At 42.3% G+C, this 20442-nt stretch overlaps 1 protein-coding gene across 7 annotated transcripts in view; it reads left to right on the top strand.

The window, feature by feature from the left end:
* The window catches only part of ANO4 (anoctamin 4), a 439368-nt gene that overhangs the window by 23052 nt on the left and 395874 nt on the right, over positions 1-20442 (top strand). For 5 of the 7 annotated variants that reach the window (XM_070370271.1, XM_070370269.1, XM_070370272.1 and 2 more), the window contains exon 3: positions 1547-1798. In XM_070370271.1, coding sequence (XP_070226372.1) covers positions 1547-1798 — 252 coding nt within the window. Of the gene's footprint in view, positions 1-1546; positions 1799-20442 lie in introns of those variants that run through there. The other 2 variants (XM_070370279.1, XM_070370274.1) reach the window with 1 other exon arrangement.

The raw sequence follows: 20442 nt of genomic DNA, 5'->3' as shown, positions 1-20442 counted from the left end.
TGGCAGACAGGAATTCCTTTATTCCACTTCAATAGAGTTGCTCTGTGGTTGCTTCAGCTGACAGTTGCCACATGGGAATGCAGTCCAGTATTGCTAGATCTTTAGGGGAAGATCAAGAGGTTTTTTTTTTTTTTTTTTTAATATTTATTTATTTTTGTCTCTGCTGGGTCTTCGTTGCTGCATGCAGGCTTTCTCTAGCGGTGGTTAGCAGAGCTACTGTTCCTTGCTGTGTGTGGGCTTCTCATTATAGTAGCCTTTCTTGTTGCAGAGCATGTGCTCCAGAGAATAGGCTCAGTAGTTGTGATGCATGGGCTTAGTTGCTCCGTAGCATGAGGGATCTTCTCGGACCAGGAACTGAACCTGTGTCTTCTGCATTGGCAGGCAAATTCTTTACCACTGGACCACCAGGAAAGCCCTGAAAATCAAGAGATTTTAAAAGAGATAACAGAAAGCTGGATTTTTGTTAAAACTGCTCTAGATTTTTATTGTTGTCAATTTTAATTTTGCTTCAAATTAAGAAAAATGTAGGCTAACAAAACATAGCTACAGAATAAATCTGTTCTTCTGGTTGTTCTAGACTACAACCCTTAGCTAGAAGGCCAAGTTCATGCCATCTTTTCCATGACCTAGTTCATCTACTGAGAAGGGCTTTGTCTCCCAAAATCCTAAGGAGTGTTCCTGTCCTGCTTTAGTTCTTTCCTCTCACTTTGTATTCTCGTTAGTTGTAATTTAGGAGAAAGAACGTAGGTTTTGGAGCCAGACAGACCTGGCACTTACTGGCTGCTTGGCCTAGGGAAGATTCAGTTTCCTCATCCATAAAACTGAAATAGTGGAGAAGGGAGCAACAGAGGATGAGATAGTTGGATGGCATCATTGACTTAAAGAACATGAGTTTGAGCAAACTCCTGGAGATAGTGAAGGACAGGGAAGCCTGGCGTGCTGCAGTCCATGGGCTCTCAAAGACTCATATATAACTTAGTGACTGAACAACACATCCTTGTATAATTGCTGTGAAGATTACAGTCACTTTTTGTAAAGTACCTAGAATGTAATAACAGTGAAAGTGTTAGTTGCTCAGTTGTGTCCAACTTTTGCCACTTTATGGACTGTAGCCCTCCAGGCTCCTCTGTCCATGGGATTTTCCAGGCCGGAATACTGGAGTGGGTTGCCATTCTCTTCTCCAGGGGATCTTTCCAACCCAGAAATCGAACCCAGATCTGTTGCATTGCCGGTAGATTCTTTACCATCTGAGCCACTAGGGAAACCAGAATGTAATAGACCTTCATTTATTTTTTCATTATAATCACAAGTCTTATCTCCTTTATTAGACTCTGAGCTCCTGAAGGACAAAGACTGGGCACCCAGCATACAGTATGTGCTTGATAAACATACATTGGTTACAATTCCTGCCTGCTTATTAGTAACATGAAGCCTTATCTCAAGTGGTGTTTTATTGACTCACAGCTAAGACTTCGGGGAAATACAAAAGGCAAGATGATGTGATGTTTTAATTGCTGATCCTGACCTTATGTGTCTGTCTTGCCAGGTTATGATGTTGCAGGGCCTGTTGCAATTGGGCTCACCCGCTGGAAAAATCCCTATGCACAAGGCAGACCCACCCTACCATCAGATCTGCCTCTCTTCATCTCCAAAGATGCAGGCGTCCCAGTGTATCACCGATCCCTCACTCGCAAGACGGAGCTGGCCACGCCTCTGTCTTGCCCAGCCTCACTGTCCATCACTCCAGTGCCTTCTTACAGCAGCAGCAGCCAGGAAACCCTGAGCCAGGACACAACAGGTAACGGTGGTGGCTTCCTGTTGGAGAGTCAGGACACAGTGTTTAAAGAGCCCTTCACGCATTTGCCTACTGAGGATTGCATCTGTATTTCTGCTTGTGGACCCCAACAATTCTCCCGTATTTGCTGGCCTTTAAATAGCTTGGGTGTATCAGAAGTAAGGTTAGATGTGTTCAGAAATATCTGACCTAAGCATTAGTTCTGTTTGGTATGATGTCATCTGGAAATCAACTCTAAATCAGAATTCCAGGACTTTTTGTTTGTTTAATTTCTATTCTCTACTTAGCGACAAGGCATCTATCTTGAATTAAACTCTTGTATTCAAGAAAGTTTTGAATACAATCAAGTTGGTCGTCAGTTACCATCAACATGTGATGCTCCACCAGTTTGATCTATGTCAGGGGTCTGCCCATCACTGCCAATGGCCAAATCTTGGCTGCCACTTGTTCTTTTTTCAGCCCAAGAACTAAAAATAGTTTCTGTTTTAAATGGTCAGTATCTTAGTCTGTTCATGCTGCTATGACATAAGACCACAGATCAGGTAGTTCATAAAAAAAGCAAATTTATTTTTCACAGTCTGGGGGCTGGAGGTTTGAGATCAGGATGCCAGCATAGTTGGGTGAGGACCCTTTTTTGGGTCACAGACCTCTCGTAGTGTCCTTACATGACAGAAAGGGTGAGGGATCTCTGTAGGGTCTTTTTTATAAGAATGCTAATCCCAGTCATGATGCCTTTACCTTCATGACCTAACCACCTCCCAAGGGTCCCACCTCCTAATACCATCATATTAGGCATTAGGATTTCAAATGTATACATTTTAGAGGGATATAAACATTCAGACCATACTGTGGGAAAAAATTAAAAGGATGATAATCTTTGAGACATGTGAAATTCACATTTCAGTGTTCATATATAAAGTTTTATTGGGACACAACCACTTATGTATTTGTCTCTGGTTGCTTTCAGGTGACAATGGAGAGTTGAGTAATTGTGACAGATGTTATGGCCTGCAAAGCCTAAAATATTTGCCATGTGTCTCTTTGCAAAAAATGTTGACCACTGATCTATGTGATCTTTGGGGCTCATGACTTATACAGCCAGGGCAAGAGGAATATTCACAGCATCTTACTTTGAAATTTATTGCTTCCATTATACTTTGAGTTGTGGAAAGCTTTACTTAGGCAAGAATGGCCAGTTAATTAAACATTTCTAGAGTCTTGAGTTGGAGGTTTAAAATATGCAAAATCTATCCTGCCACTATTTTTTTCCCCTATTTTTTTCCCCCTACAGATACAACACTTAGAGATAATGGTTTAGGCGGAGAAATTCAATGCGTAATTTCTGTTCTGGAGATAAATTTTTGAAGGTTGACACTCAACATTGCACAGTGATATTCAACAAATTCACAGATGCTGCCACCTAGAGATGAGACACTGATATTGCAGACTTTCCAGATGGAGAGCAGTCTCTAAACAGTGGATTGCAGACTTCACTAAATGTTCAGAGTCCCCAGCTGCTTAGAAATGAAGATGCCTAGGCTCTATCCAGGGGATGCTGTGGGCATGGCACAGAGCAAGCTTCAGTGTCTGCTTTCTGCAGACTGCTCCCTCCTGAGATTTTTATTCCTGAGTTTCCCACACACACCTTGGGGTGTCACAAATATGACACACAAGTGTCTTTGGTTAAGTGGCTGGATGATATTGCAGGATGCTGGGGGATATTTGCATACCATTAGCTCTGGAAACCTGAGCATCTTTCTGGTTGTCCTGATTGAAGGTCAATTGGAGAGTAGAGAAATCATGATCTGAAGTATGAACATTTTCCATATTTATGTTTGAAATCTCCCGCACTTTGATTTATCATGATTGAAAACTGACTCTGCCTGCTTTAAAAAGTTGAGTAAAATCCGAAGTTAAGAAAAGTGCTGGCTTTGGCCCGGGCAGCTGCGAGGTTATGGCATTTCGTGGCAAAGAGGAATGTGAAATGGCAGCTGCCAGATTAGCATTTTAACATGTTTCCCTTTGAGTTGACTTTTCATTTCCTTTTTCCATAGAGCCTCACAGTCTGATTTTTGGAGGAGGTTTCTATTTTTAACTTGTAGGTTTTCAGAAACAAATGAAAAGCCCATATTTCTCTTCAATCCTAGGAACTTTCTCTTAGCAATAAAATGTTGAATTTTTACAAGCAACTGGTTTTTAGTAATAATAATTTGTGTATTTACAAAGTAAGCCTGACAATGATACATTAAACAAGCAGGTAGTATTTTATAATAGAATATTATAGATTCTGGTGTAACTTCTGTGAGTCTCAACTATGATTATCTATAGGTTAATTATTGCATTTGTTGATTTCTTACAGCAGTTTATTGATTTTAATTGTATTTTTTTGGTGTGAAAGCTTCCAGTTTCATTTCTCTTTCTTGTTTGTTTGTTTATTTTTTTGCTGCATCTTGCAGCATGTGGGATCTTAGTTCCCCAACCAGGGATTGAATCCATACCCTCTGCATTGGAAGTACAGAGTCTTAGCCACTGGACCACCAAGGAAGTCTCTCCTTCCTGTTTTCAATAATGAAGTTAATTTATGTATACATATATACATACACACACACACACACATATAGATTTGATTCTGTTGCTAGTTTGAAGAAAACTCTGAGGTAAGATAAGTCACTTTAACTCTAGGAGAGTGCTTCCTACAGTTTTCAGACTGAATTTCCAACTCTGTTTAATGGTGCCACAGTCCATGCAGACCCCAGGGCAGATACTGGGTGTCCTCATGTTTTAACGCTCTGCTGCCATCAGCCTTCACAGCCAGCTGACTGACATGTGCATTGTCTACTCTAGAGTGTCTCTGATTCAGAGCATCCTCTCCATCCCCATTGCATTATCTCACTCCAGCTCTCACGATCTCTACTAGAGGAGCCTCCCCACTTCTTAATTCTTCTATGTCCTTGGGGTTAGCTTTTCCAAATTCATCTCTTCCCCTGTTTTCCACTCTCTCTCCCTCTCTCCATTTCCCTCCCACTTGAAAATCTCTGTTGAGAGAAAGAATGGAGAGAGAGAATATTTTTAAAAAGATAATCACTGAGAGTTTCCCAGAATTGAGAGACAGAAATATTTTGATTCAAGAAACACAGTAATGCCGAGCAGAATAAGTAAAAATAAATCCACGTATAAACATATTGTGGTGAGTCAGCAAAAGACAAAGAGAAAAATCTTAGCAATCTGAGCGGAAAAGCAGATTTACCATGAATGAGAAACAATTAAGGAGGAAGCCTTTCCAATGATGATAGAGGCCAGAAGACAGTGAATCGATATCTTCAAAGTGCTGAAAGAGGTAATGGGCAGTTCAGAATTCTGAACCCAGCTAAGTGATCATTGAAGAGGGAGGTCAGCATTAGAACATTTTTGGAGAAAGACTGGGAAGGTGTACCCAGTGCACAGCTACTGGAAGAATGGCTGTAAAGCCTATTTAATTTTTTTAAATATTTTTATTAAAAAAAATTATTTATTTGACTGTGCCAGGTCTTTAGTTGTGGGATTTTAACTTTTAGTTGCAGCATGTGGAATCTAGTTCCCTTAACAGGGATTGAACCGGGGCCCCCTGCGTTGGGAGTGCAGAATCTTAGCCCTTGGACCACCAGGGAAGTCCCCTGAAGAGCCTATTTTAGAAAAGAAGGAATTTGAGCCTAGAAGAAAAGCTAAGATGAAAGAAATAAAGAGAGGAAGAAATACATGTTTAATTTAGAAAGATCCCTCTAGAAGAATGGTTATCAAGCAGGGTTAATTTTATTTCATGGGTATTTGTCAATGTCTGGAGGTATTTTTGGTTGACGCAATGGGACAGAAGGTATTATGAACATCTACTGATGCTGAAACTGAAACTCCAATGCTTTGGCCACCTGATGTGAAGAACTGGCTCCCTTGAAAAGACCCTGATGCTGGGAAAGATTGAAGGTGGCAGGAGAAGGGGAAGACAGAGGATGAGATGGTTGGATGGCATCACTGACTCAACGGACATGAGTTTGAGCAAGCTTTGGGGGTTGGTGATGGACAGGAAAGCCTGGCGTGCTGCCATCCATGGGGTTGCAAAGAGTCGTACACGACTGAGCTACTGTACTGAATTGAATGGGTAGAGGCTAGGAATGCTGCTAACCGTCTGCAGTGTATGTGCCATGGTCCCATGTTCATCATCAATTCTTAACACTGCCTCCTTCCTTTGCATTTCTCTTCTTATATGTTGTACCTTGACCTTGCAGTGGGCCCCCACCTTTATGGCATTTCCAGGGCTGTCTTTGATAAAGTATATCCTTCACACTTTTGATTTTCCTTTTTCTATGTTTCTTTGTGTCCTTTGACTCTTCCTAAATTCTATCTCATGCTGCATATAGGTCTTTTCTTGTTCACTTATACCAATTTTTCAACCTTGGCCCTATTGACATTTCGGGTTGAGTAATTCTTTGTTATGGAGGCTGTCTTGTGCATTGTAGATGTTTAGTAGCATCTCTGGTTTCTACCTGATGGATGCCAATTGTGACAACCAAAAATATCTCCAGACAATGCCAAATGTCTTCTTGATTCTAAAATTGCCCCTAGTCGGGAAAATGAAAGTGAAAGTCGCTCAGTTGTGTCCAACTCTTTGCGATCGCATGGACTATATAGTCCATGGAATTCTCCAGGCCAAAATACTGGAGTGTGTAGCCCTTCCCTTCTCCAGGGGATCTTCCCAACCCAGGAGTAGAACCCAGGTCTCCTGCATTGCAGGTGAATTCTTTACCAACTGAGCTATGAGGGAAGCCCCTAGTCTAGAACCACTGATTTATACTAATTAAGTCCAGTGCAGTTCTCTGGACTTCTGCTTTTATCCATTCTTTTGAACTATCTTTTAACTGATATAGTTAAACCATTCACATTTAAAGTGATTTTTGATAGAGCTGGGTAAATATCTACTGCTTTGTAACTGCTTTCTATTCATTGCATTTGTTTGCTGTTTCTTCTTTCCTCTCTCGTTTTAATTGAACATTTTATATGATATTTAAAATGGAATGGACCGTATATGCGAGACAGCAAAAGAGACACAGATGTAAAGCACAGACTTATGGACTCTGTGGGAGAAGGCGAGGGTGGGATGATTTGAGAGAATAGCATTGAAACATGTATATTACCATATGTGAAATAGATCGCCAGTCCAGGTTTGATGCATGAGACAGGGTGCTCAGGGCTGGTGCACTGGGATGACCCTGAGAGATAGGATGGGGAGGGAGGTGGGGGGAGGTTCAGGATGGGGAACACATGTACACCCATGGCTGATTCATGTCAATATATGGCAAAAACCACTACAATATTGTAAAGTAATTAGCCTCTAATTAAAATAAATAAATAAAATAAAACAAAAATGGAATGGGTACCTACCCCCTTATTTCTCTGTCTTTAAAACGTTTTCCTTTTGTCAAAATGTCCCTGAAGGGGTAATTCAACTTTAATTTTATGTGATGGAATGTTTCCTAGTAAAGTTTATATGGAATGTAGTAGGTATCATGGTTAACCTGCTAATGTTGGGAAGTTGTAATAAGTGAAACCGCTTGTCCTGGCTTTCTGGAAGGTGATCTGTGGTTTTCTAGAATATTGGCTGGGTAGAAGATGTCACAGTAGAAGGGCAGGCATTTAAGTAGAGGTTGTTCAAATGAGGAACTGGTATTCCAAACAGTGGGCAGTGCATGGAGACTGATCCCAGAGCAATTACGGGTTGTGTGTCCTTATAGTCAAACTTGAGCACTGAATGCATTATATACAGAGATGCTGTTATATGGGGTCGTTGGGTTCTCTGGGGCTATTACTTTGGTGTTCAACTTTTTTTGGCATTCCATGAGTTAATTGACATCTGTGAACGGACCTAGAATCTTAACTCATGTATATGCCACTTCTCTGAGAAAAACTGAGGTTAGTTGGGGACTGCCCGCATTTTAGAACTAAGAGGATGGTTGGGAATGTTTATTTGACAAGAGAACTGGCTGAGAGAAATAAATCACCGAGCTTTCTTCAAGTTTCCTAATTTCCTCTTGTTCTCTTAAATTTGGCTGTATCGTTCTTTTCAGAATTCAAGACCATGTGCTGCCATTAACTTCTGATTCTAGCACAATCCCGTTAATACCTTCTCCAGGTGTAGTGGTTATTTAGTTTTAGAAGATTGAAAGCATCGGTGAATCAGGGAATGATTAATGGCACATGAGGACAAAGTCAATTAAATGATGCAGCTATGAAGTTTCTGGAGGATTTCTGATATATGAAACTGAAAAACCTGATTTAAAACTATTAAATCTGGTTTGCAAAGGATGATATATTTTAGAATCAAAAGGCATTAAAATGCTCCAATAAACTCAGCCATTCATCCAGTCATCTAGATTCTTGCTACCTGATGTGTGGTCCTCTAGAGATAAGAAGGCTTGAGCTGGGATTAAGCAATATAATCCAAAACGGGCACGTCTGAGGGATAGTTTGGAGGTAGCTTCAGCACATCTTGGTGATTAATAGATGTGGTATGTGACTGAGTGGATATTGTATGTGCTTCCAGATAAGTTGAACTATGTTACTGAAACTTTATTGTTTAGGCCAGTTCTCTCAAACTTTAATGTGAATACAGATTGCTTGGAGATGTTAAACTGAAGATTCTCATTCAGTAGATGGGGGTTGAGGGTGACATCCTGCTTTTCTGACAAGCTCCTGTATGACTGTTGTGGAGCTTGTAATTTAGTGTGAGATGCAGACAACAAAATCACACCCCAAAATGTATAGTATAGTATAGTATAGTGATGAGCAGGCAGGTGCTGTGAAGGAAAGGGATCTTTTTAAAGATCCTTGGAAATCTTGTTTTTATCAAAACATGCCTCTGAGTTCCCAGAACAGCACTCCATAAAGACATTTGCTTTACCACCAGTTATAAGCAGAAGGTCTGCTTATACCATGTTTTGGGAAAATGATTGACCAGTGTGGTATGTGTTCTGACTTTTTTGTATACATGGTTTTAGACACACAAAAAAAACCCAACAACCACAGTACTGCTTGAGGGTGGGGGTGGGGATTAGTTAGCTTGGTTTGGGTTTCCTGGGAAGTAGGTTCCAAGCTAGAGATGGAAATGTAAGAAGTTTATTGGGGAGAACCCTTGAGATCAATGTGTATGAGTGTATTTGTGGATGTGGGTGGTGAGGATGGGAGTGGGAACGGAGCAGGGCTGGGTAGAGCCGGGATTTGGACTGTGATGACATACACAGGCTTCAACGCATCATATAGGGTGATCTGGAGCCGGCCGGCCTTCAGAATTGTCCCCCAGTGGGGCTTTGTACCTCTCATCACTGCCTGGAGGCAACCTGCTACCGGAAAGGGGTGTGACCTTGAGACATTCTCTTGGAGGGTAAGGCCCCAAAGACAGAGAAACTCAGCTGAACGCCATCAGCACCAATACTTAGAGCAGCTGGGGGAGTGTCAGGGCTCACTACAGCCTCTGCTACATCAGCTGATTGAAATGAAGGGATTAAGAAATTATAAAGGGGGAAAGGCAAGTTGGCTGCACAGTGGATTTCTCAAGCCACTGGTATGGGTAAGTCGGCTGGGGTGGGAGGCGATGACTGTGCCACTTGTTTGTTTAACTGAGTCTGGAGTTGAAGTAGGTTAGGGTTTTTGAGATGTGGTTCATTAGAGTTCATCCAGTGGGTTTTTGGAGAGCAACTGACTTGTAAATTATTTTCAAAGTCGGGAACGCATAGAGGATCTACGCTTTGAATTCTGTGGTGGGGGAGGTGGTGATGCATGGGGCAGATTTTCTGAGCACCCAGATTCAGGCACACCTTGTAATATTTCCCTCCAACAAAGGGGCACCCTTCTGACTATTGTGTGCCTGGTTAGGAGGGTAGGAGTTTGGAAGTTTTCTACGGCGGTTTCTTTTCAGCAAAATAAGAATACAGATGGTTTATGGCTGTAACTGGAGAATGGGCGAATTCCCTTCGCTTTTCTCATCCGAGGTGGTGTCCATTTATTCAACAGCTGTTCCCTGAGTGGCAAGTACTGAGTGGGCCAAGCACTGCATTAGGACACAGGACTCCTTTCTTTTTGGAATGACGGTGGAGCAAGCTAGTGGATTAAACAGATATTAAATAATCACAAATAAGAAAATCTGATTAGTTCAGTGAAGGGGGGGGGAAAAGTACAATTAGGGATTCCACGTGGGCGATGCTGGCGGGAGATGAGCAGTCAGTGACTGGGACACGTGGGCTGGGCTCCGCGGCGGACAGGGCGGGAGGAGCTGCGGGCTCCACCGAGGCGGTGTCTGCGGCTGCCGGGACAAGCTAGAGCCCAGGCGCCCGGAGCCCGGGGAGCCGGAAAGGCGCAGGTAACGCTGAGGCGGAGCTGTAGCCCCACGGCCCGCGCGCTCGCCTGGGCTGCGCTGTGGGATCCAGGTTCCAAAAGCGGGCTCAGAACCCTCCGGAGCAAACAAAACTAAAACAAAATCAGAGGGTATAGCAAGTGGGGTTTATTTAGTTTTGAAAACAGGTAAAGACTCAAGAGTGACAGTAGATTGAGAGATCTCAAGGATGTAGTGGAACTGGTGAAGTTATAGTGAGAATGTGGGCAGCCAGGAGACTGAAGACCTCAGTCTCAGCTCAGTCACGTAGCATGGTACCCTCACCCGAAGGACTTAGCTTCTTTGACCTTTGGTTGCTTCATCTGTAAAATGATACTGGTGTGAGACTCAAATGAGATCAAAATGACAACAAGTTTGTTAATCCTAAAATGTGAGGATTTTAGGAAAGTGACTATTTCTATTAACTACTCTGGCCCACTGATTCCTTCTCTGTTTCCTTACCTGGCTCCTGTGATTTTCTGGTTTGGGCTTGGATGCGGTGCTTAGTGAGTTGTAAAATGCTGTGCCACTGCCTTGTCTTAGCTTGTGGCTTTCAGCTTGTTTTTGCAGTGTGTGTGTGTGTTGCCATTACCTAGAGCGACAAACATTTTCATACTGTGATCCACTACCTCTACTTTTCTTCTTCCTTCTCTCCCACATCTGAAAACAATGTTTCGGGTCATAACACTTACCCTCATGTGTTATGTACTCTGATATGCATTGTTTTTCCCCCAGAAGTGGGTAGTGATCCGTTAAATCGATGCCGTTGTCTACCAATGATTGCAACTTACAATTTGAATGGCATTGATCTATATAAGATAGTAGTACCTCAGATCCTCTGAAACCGTAGTAAGGTGACAGAGGTCATTTTTTTTGCTGGTGTGTGTGAGGTCTGTTGTACAAGGATTTTTGGACCGAGGTTGACTACTGGTGACTGAAACCATGAGAAAGGGGGACTGCTTGTAGTGTTAACTGTAGTCACCTTGCTGTACCTCCCCAGGATTTATTTTTTATAACTGGAAGTTGGTATCTTTTGACCATCTTTATCCATTTGCCCCACCCTCTGCCTTTGGCAACCACCAATCTGTTCTGTTTCTATAAATTCATTTTCATTCATTAAAAAAATTCTGCAGGTAAGTGAGCTCATATAGTATATTTTATCTCAATAAGTCCGTCAAGGTCCATCCATATTGCAAATGATAGGATCCTTCTTTCTAATGACTGAATAATATTCTGTTTTACATGCATACCACATCTTTATCCATTCATCTGTTGATGGACTCTTACATTGTTTCCATATCTTGGCTATTGTGAATAAAGCTGCAATGAACATGGGAGTACAGATATCTTTTGGAAGTAGTCTATTTCCCTTGGGCAAATTCCTGGAAGTAGAATAGCTGGATTGTTCAGTAATTTGATTTTTAAACTTCTGAGGACTCTCCATACTGTTCTCCGTAGAGGCTGCACCAACTTACATTCTGATCAGTGTATCTTTTTTTCCACATCCTGACCAATACTTGTTATTGCTTGTCTTTTTGGTGATGCCTCACACATGTTAGAATGGCTATCTCATTGTGGTTTTGATTTGCATTTCCCTGACTAGTAATGTTGACCATCTTCTCATGAATCTGTTGACCATTTGTATGTTGTCCTTGGGAAAATGTCTATTAAGTTCCTCTGCCTACCTTTTTAATCATATTTTTTTCTTTTGAGTTGTATGAGTTCTTTTAATATTTTGAATATTAATCCCTTCCTTGGATATATCATTTGCAAATATTTTTTCCCATTCAGGAGCTTTCCTTTTTATGTAATTGATGGTTTCTTTTGCTGTGCAGTAACGTTATAATTGTAATCTTTTATTTCATTGTAATCTTTTATTTATTTATTTTTTGCTTCTGATGTCAGATCCAAAAAAGTCATCCATAAGACCAATGTCGGGGAGCCCCTCTCTGTTAAAGAAGTTTATGGCTTGTATTATTCTTGAACTTTAATGTAGTATAGGCTGCTACAGAAAATGCTTTTGTGTTATTTTCCTCATTTAATTTTAGGGCCAAGATTTCAGTACTTTGTGTCTTAAACTAACATTTTGCAACCTTCCAATATAAAAAGTATAGTCAAGATTCAGGATGAAACTAGAGGTGTCACTTTAATTTGTGTAGAATACATATTATTATTTTATAATGTGATTTATTGATGGAATGAATATTGACCAGAAAGCCCAAGACTTAATAAGAGACAGGAGAACAAGAAATTAGATGATGACTCTTCTCCCTTCCCCCACCTTCAATAGTTGAGCTTTAAAAAAAAAATCTGCCTCATATCTTGAGGAAAAAATTGCTATATAGATTCAGTTGTACTAAGAAGTACTTTTATTGTTTGGCTGAAACACAAGAATAGCCAGAAAAATCTTAAGTTTTTAATATGCTCTAATCACTTATTTGCTATGCATCTTTTAAAATAGAGCAGGGATAAGATTGCCTACATCATATGTTTTTGTAAGAATTCAGAGTGAATCAACTTAAAGTCCTTAGAAGAGGGCTGCACATAATTACTACAATTTTCATGATCATAAATCCAGTTATGCACATCCTTAATTCATCCAAAATGTACTGAACACTGCCTGTGCTTGCCATTGTGGAAAATGGTGTGGATGTAAAAATGAAAAGTAGGGTCCTTGCCTCTTTGGAGCTTCCAGCAGAGAAAATAATTTCACACGTGGTTATAATTCACTAGAATATACTCATCTCATCACTTTCTTCTTCACACCCCTCATTGAGTCTCTGTCTGCCCTTTATAATAGTGGATCCTGTCCCATTGGCCTTTTCAGGGACTTTATTAGCTTCTTTGCAACTAGTGTCTACATTCACTCAAGTCCTAAATCCTATAAACTAAGACAAACCCCAATTCTCTATAACAAAAGTGAACAAACCAAAAATACCAACAAAATAAGCAAAACCCAACTCCTAACTCTAGAGTGCCCTCTAGCTACTACCCCTTCTCCACCAAACTCCAAAGACAAGCCTGCATTCATTTTCTTCTCTTTTCACCCCTTTCTTCCCTTTATTCTTCATCTGGCATCTCCACCCACCCTTGCATGGGATATATCAATCATCAGTGACCTCCTAATTGCCAAACCTAGTAAATATTTTCCCATCCTAATCCTTCTCCCTTTCAGTGGGGATTGTTCAGCTCTTGGGAGATCTCCATGGAGCCCTTCAAGCCTTGGGTTCTATTCTATGTTCTCCTTCACTAGGCCTTCTCTATATCCCTTAAATATCAATATATTTAATTGATATTTAGTAAATATAATACATTTAGTAAATTTATTTAATAAATAACAGTCTGCCCTTTCACTCCCTCTCCCCTTCCTGGTTTGTAACCTTGTTTGTTGATCTGTATTCTGTTTTGTAGGCTCAAACCTCCCACCTGACCTTTTCTGACTTTTTTAGAAATATTGATATAGATGTCTCACAGGTACCCCAACTCGGCTTAGCCACAATCCCCTGCCCCCCGCTTTTTATCCCAAATTCACCTTTTCCTTCTGTATTTTCTCTCTTGGTGAATGTACCCAATTGTCCAAGCCAAAACCCTAGAATAATCCTATACTTTTCTCTTCTGCTCCTCATGTCCCTGCAGTAAGCTGTGTTGAATCTGTCCCTGTTCACTCTCCCTATCTTGATTCAAACCTTGTCACTTTTGTCTGGATACTTCCCTCAAGCATCTCCAGACTCTCTTCTGGATACTATCAATGATAATATTCTTTCTGCCCTATTCTACTTCTTACCCAACTACTTTGATCGATCTATATCTATTCTCCTCTCTCTCAAGGACTATAGCTTTGAATATAAGTGCATGCTCAGTTGCTTCAGTGGTGTTTGACTCTTTATGACCCCTGTGGACCATAACCCTCAAGGCTCCTATGTCCATGGGATTATCCAGGCAAGAATACTGGAGTGGGTTGCCATTTCCTACTGCAGGGGATCTTCCCAATCCAGGAATTGAATCTGCGTCTCTTGTGTCTCCTGCATTGGCAGGTGCATTCTTTACCACTAGCGCAACCTTTAATATAAAGGAAAATCATATCAACACTCAAAGCTCCCCTTAAAAAGGAAAGGCCAGAAAGTACTGGAAACATTACACCATGCCTGAAAATGTCCTGAGTGAGACCCTTTGGATCAGAGGTTGGCCGTGGAAGGCCTTGTGGTGAGCTCTTCCTCCTTTAGCCTGGACTTAATCTGCCTGGAAGTGCTCTGACCCATGCTCTTCATGGAGAGACTCTGGCCCCAGTCACCTGCCCTTGGTCCTGGCTCATTCAGGAAGAGAGTAGGGCTGACATTGAACTGTACTTGGATATGAGTTGTTAGCACAGATGGTGGCCTCAGTGTGTGATGCTTGCCACGTGACTGGCGTTGGGGAGCAGATGGACGCCTTCTTTCTCACCAGCTGACACATGAATCCTCCTTAAAGGTGCAAAGTACAAGTGGAGTGAGGCGGTCTTGACCAGGCAAGGCAAGGAGTCAGGCGACAGCATTCTGTCCTCTCTGGCAAGAGCTGCTGGCTGTGTGTCCTTAGGGCCAGGTCTGGAACTTGGTTTCCCACAGGAAATGTGTTACTCTCCCCAATTTTGATTTAATAATGATAGCTGCCACTTACATGCCTCTAAATAGTTCACAATGTGTTTTAACCTTCTTTATCTCACTTGATGTTCACGCTGACCCTGTAAAGCAGTGTATTGGTATCCCAGGATTGCTGCAACAAGTAGCCACAAACTTAAATGGCATAAAACAAGAGACATTTATTCGCCCTCAATTCTGGAGGCCAGAAGTTTGAAATCAAGATGGCAGCAGGACTATCTTCCCTCTGAAAGCTCTAGGGAACAATCTTTACCTTGCTCTTCCTCTGTGTGTGTGTGTGTGTGTTGCTCCTTTCTGTCTCTTGTAAGGTGTGTGTGTGTGTGTGTGTGTGTGTGTGTGTGTGTGTGTGTTGCTCCTTTCTGTCTCTTGTAAGGACACTGTCACTGGATTCAGGGCCTATTTTACTCCAGGATGATCTCATCTCAAGATCCTTGCCTTAATTACATTGGTTAAGACCCTTATTCCAAATAAGTTCAAATTCTGAGGTCCTAGGTGGGTATATATTTTAGAGAGTACTGTTCAACCCACTATGGATAAGTATCAGTAAACTCATTTGAGGCTGTAGAAGAGCATGTTTTGCACAGATACCTTGGAGCATGGACTCAAACTCAAGTCTTTGGACGTCAAATGTCATACCTTCCTACTGGGTCATGTTAGCCCCCACTCTCTCAATATGTGGTATCTTTGTGTGGTGGGAGCATCACTTTCCATCCCATGTGTTAAGCACCACTACAGCCTTGGGAAATGCATGCATCTTTGTTAAATCGAGAACAGACCAAACTGGAGCTTTCTTACTATGGCTGAGACTGGAATTAGGGGAGAATGAGTTAATGGAGTCTGGGCTCAGTCATTTCTCCCTGCCTTTTCCATCTCTTTCCTACATCTTCAGGGCTGTCAGAAGGGGCTGGGCAAAGCATAGCTGCTCTGGTTGTGTGGTCAGTGTGGCTGAGCTGACTTGGCCAGGCGACCCCTCCAACATGCTGTTTCTTTCCTTCCCTGAACAAGAGGCACCTATACTCCACACCTGAAGCTTTTAGAGACAAAAAGGGAGGGAGGAAGCAGAGAAGCATAGGAAGAGAAGCAGGAATGTGCCTACTTAAACTTACTCTAAAAGTTTTTTGCAAGAAAGATCCCTAGGCCTTTATCAAGGCCTTTTGGCCACTTAAAGCCAAGGCCACCTTTGCAATATGCCACGTCCTCCTCCTCTTTTTCTTTCTGTCTCCTATCTGTATTTTCTCCTCACTCTATCCAAAACTTCAGTTTCTCCAGCACAGGGGTCTTCGGTGGTGTGGGAAGAAAGGCATCTGTCCAGAGGCTTTGTGTGACTTTCAGTCCCAGGCCCACATCCTGTCCTTGGGCCGATTCCTGCAGGTCCTTAGCATCAGGGTCCCTAGGACCACCTACAGGTTCACTGATTCCCTGGGAGAATTTGAAGGAGTCAGCACATAGTCCTAATCACAGCTAAGATATATTTTGATGAAAGGGTACAAAACAATACCAGCAAACAGAAAATTTAGGTGGGACAAAGTGAAAGTGAAGCTCAGTTGTGTCCGACTCTTTACAACCCCACGGACTATATAGTCCATGGAATTCTCCAGGCCAGAATACTGGAGTGGGTAGCCTTTCCCTTCTCCAGGAGATCTTCCCAACCCAGGGATTGAACCCAGGTCTCCTGCATTGCGGGCAGATTCTTTACCAGCTGAGCCACAAGGGAAGCCCAATAATTCTGGAGTGGGTAGTCTATCCTTTCTCCAGGGGGTCTTCCTGACCCAGGAATTGAGCCGGGGAATCCTGCATTGCAGGTGGATTCTTTATCCATTGAGCTATGAGACAAAGTCCGGAGGAAACCAAGCTCAAGTTTCCAAGGGTTTTTTCCCAGTGGAGTTGCGCAGGATGTAGTTAATTCCTCCAACACCAAATTGTGACAACATGCATCAAGTGTTGTCTACCAGGGAAGCTCATTAAAGACTTGGTGCCTAGGGGGTATTTGGTCACATGAGTCCCCTCTGCCTTGCATGTATCAAAATCCCAGACTCCCAGAAGGAAAGCAGGTGTTCATCATAATCCACATTGCTTAAACAAACCCAGGCACCATGAGCCATTCTTTTGGAGAATGGATAGAACTGTCCTGAAGTCCAGGTTCTCAGATGCCAGCCAAGGGCCAACAAGCATTTCTAAAGAAACGGTCTCAGGCCTGCAACATTAATTCTTTCCTGCACAATCCAAGTCTTCTCTTTCGGGTTCTAAATTTTCAGCTGCCGACAGTTTCTCCTCCCTGTCTTTAATGTGGACCTTCTTTCTCAGCATCCCAGGCTTCCTTTCCAGGGCTCACAGTGGAAGAAGAAAGGGTCTCCCCTATTCCTCCTTGTTCTGCCTTCACTAAGTACATAGAGGCATCATCATTAATCATTAGGGGAAAAAGGGTATAACAAAAGCAGTAGAAACCTTATCAGTTCAGTTCAGTTGCTCAGTCCTGTCCGACTCTTTTCGACCCCATGAATCACAGCACTCCAGGCCTCCCTGTCCGTCACCAACTCCCGGAGTTCACCCAGACTCACGTCCATCGAGTCACTGATGCCATCCAGCCATCTCATCCTCTGTCGTCCCCTTCTCCTCCTGCCTCCAGTCCCTCGCAGCATCAGAGTCTTTTCCAATGAGCCAACTCTTTGCATGAGGTGGCCAAAGTACTGGAGTTTCAGCTTTAGCATCATTCCTTCCAAAGAAATCCCAGGGCTGATCTGCTTCAGAATTGACTGGTTGGATCTCCTTGCAGTCCAAGGGACTCTCAAGAGTCTTCTCCAACACCACAGTTCAAAAGCATCAATTCTTCGGCGCTCAGCCTTCTTCACAGTCCAACTCTCACATCCATACATGACCACAGGAAAAACCATAGCCTTGACTAGACGGACCTTTGTACAGTTCCCTTAATCATGAGCAGTTCCCATTTCTTTCTTCCCAGAAGTCATTTTATACGGTGCTGGAGGCTGTCCAGGTGCTTCTAGGTGCTGGAATGTTCAGGGCCCCATATATAACCCACCAGATTTCAGGATTGGTTGATAGGTAGGTGCAGGGGCTTGGCATGTAGAGATTAAACTGCATGGTTGATGCAGTTTCCACGAGGGCAGAGTGTTCGTAAACTGCTGAGTCACTCTTTTTCTGACCAGAGTGGTTTGGAGAATGTGGCCTAAGTTGGATATTGCTCCCCTTTGTACTTTCTGCCCAGGCCTTGGGACAGCCCAACTCAGGCAAAATCCAGGCTACTGTTGCCTCATGCTGGCCCAGGTGTTGAGGGAAAAAAGGAGGCCAGAATCTCTAGTGCTGTCGACCTTCAGCCAGATTACCTTTTCCCCACTCAAAACCGTGGCTCCTTTGGAAAGGAACAATATATCAGAAATGTCAGTTATTTTAGAAAGTCCTCTACATGGAAACCTAGAGACATGAAGACTGGGAGGATGTGTTCATCTGTACCAGGTGAGAATGTGGCTGGGAAACTTCAGCTCTCTGGGGAGTTCCCAGGTACTTCAGAACTTGCTCCTTATCTCTCTCTGGTTGAGATCTTAGGTCAAAAAGTAGTTCTTGTATTGACATCCTGAACACCCACTCTGTGCCATGGCTAATGCAGTTTCCACGAGGGCAGAGAGTTCCTACTTTGTTTACTGCTGAATCCCTAGCATGAAAGCCTAGAACATGGTAAATGTCCAATGGACCCGTTGTCAAATGAATCTGTTGTTGCATTTAATCTCCAGAAACAGCTTTTTGAAGAGTAGAAATTATATTTTCTCATCTTTAAGACAAACACAGTGTTAGTGAGATGAAATAACTTGTTAAGACGTATACCATAGTATGCTGCTGCTAAGTCGCTCCAGTCGTGTCTGACTCTGTGTGACCCCATAGACGGCAGCCCACCAGGCTCCGCCATCCCTGGGATTCTCCAGGCAAGAACACTGGAGTGGGTTGCCATTTCCTCCTCCAATGCGTGAAAGTGAAAAGTGAAAGTGAAGTCGCTCAGTCCTGACTAGTAGCGACCCCATGGACTGCAGCCTACTAAGCTCCTCTGTCCATGAGATTTTCTAGGCAAGAGTACTGGAGTGGCTTGCCATTGCCTTCTCCGATACCATAGTATAGCCGTGCCCAATCTTTTTGGCACCAGAGACCAATTTTATGGAAGACAGCTCTTCCACAGACTAGGGGTGAGGGGATGATTTCAAGATGATTCAAGCGCATTATATTTATTGTGCACTTTATTTCTAATCTAATGCTGCTGCTGATCTGGTAAAAGGTACCAGCCCTTGACTTGGAGGTTGGGGACCTCTGCCACAGTAAGTGGATGAGCAGGGATTGGACCCAGCTTCACCTGGGTACAGAGAGGAAGTTCTGAACCATGCACGTCATAGGACCTCAATGTGTTTGTTGCATTGAACTGCTTTGGTTTGTTACAGCTTTGAGTTGTAAATGCCATACTTGGATGTTTTGATGTTTTTACTAGTGTGTTTCTGTAACTTTAAGTGCTACAATTTCCCCAGATTTTCAGGTTTCCCCATAGTTTGATCCCTGAGTCAGAAAGATCTGCTGGAGAAGGGCATGGCAGCCTACTCCAGTATTCTTGCCTGGAGAATCCCATGGACAGAGGAGCCTGGCAGATGACAGTGCCTGGGGTCACAAAGAGTTAGACATGACTGAGCAACTTTCACTTTCATAGTGAGTTCACATCATACTTGGATATTTCAGGGAGATGGGGAGTAGCATTAAATTTGTTAGAATAATTATGTTTTTATAAAACTTCTGAGAGACTTTGATTCCCTTAAATCTATGTAATTAACAGCTATTAAAATTGTCATGTCATGAATCTCTATGCCTGTGATAGCATCTTATGTGTGAAAAGCCATCTGTTTAGGTAGCTATTTACGAAGTGACAAATAGCTTCTCTGTTGAAATCAGGAAACAACTAAAATTCAAAGACAAAAAATCTATCCACACAGTCATTTTTAAACCTGTTATGAAACATCCCTGCTTTCTCACAGAAACACTTTTGAAATCAATTTTCTTGGATGGCATTCACTTAATTACAAAATTAGGCAGCCTTATCAATCTGACTTTTCTCATCAAGAGTGCAAGGATATCTTGAGAGGTAAGCGTTTGTGATTTTAATACAAAGGAAAGAAGCAGGTGATCTAGCTGGCTCCTGCAGTTGATCTGACCTCTTTATAAATAATGCTGAGAAATTAATAGGATATTCAGGAAGATAATAAAAATGTAACTGTTACTTTGATATTTTAATCTAACAATGAGAGTGTATAGTGTGGTCAGCCCACTGGGTGGAAAAGGATACCCAGGGATTCTATTGTTACCTTATCCCTTACCAGCTATTGGCCATGGGCAACTCCCTTAGCATCTTGGAACCTAGTTTCCCGATTTGTGATGTGAGGTTGTTAGAAATTTGCATAGAGAGTTGTGGAGGTGCTTAAATGAATATGGGAAACCTTGATATGAACTGTAAAGGGGTGTATCAATACAAATATAAAGAATCCTTATTATAGACTGGAGGGTCATCTGATCGATTACTCCCCAAATTTTTGTTTTTTGGACACAAGTACAGACACATCCTAGAATGATACTTT

Source organism: Bos mutus, chromosome 5 (genome assembly GCF_027580195.1).
Source record: "Bos mutus isolate GX-2022 chromosome 5, NWIPB_WYAK_1.1, whole genome shotgun sequence".
NCBI classification, from domain to species: domain Eukaryota; kingdom Metazoa; phylum Chordata; class Mammalia; order Artiodactyla; family Bovidae; genus Bos; species Bos mutus.
Note: the sequence above shows the minus strand (reverse complement) of the source record. Positions and strands in the feature narration are given on the sequence as shown.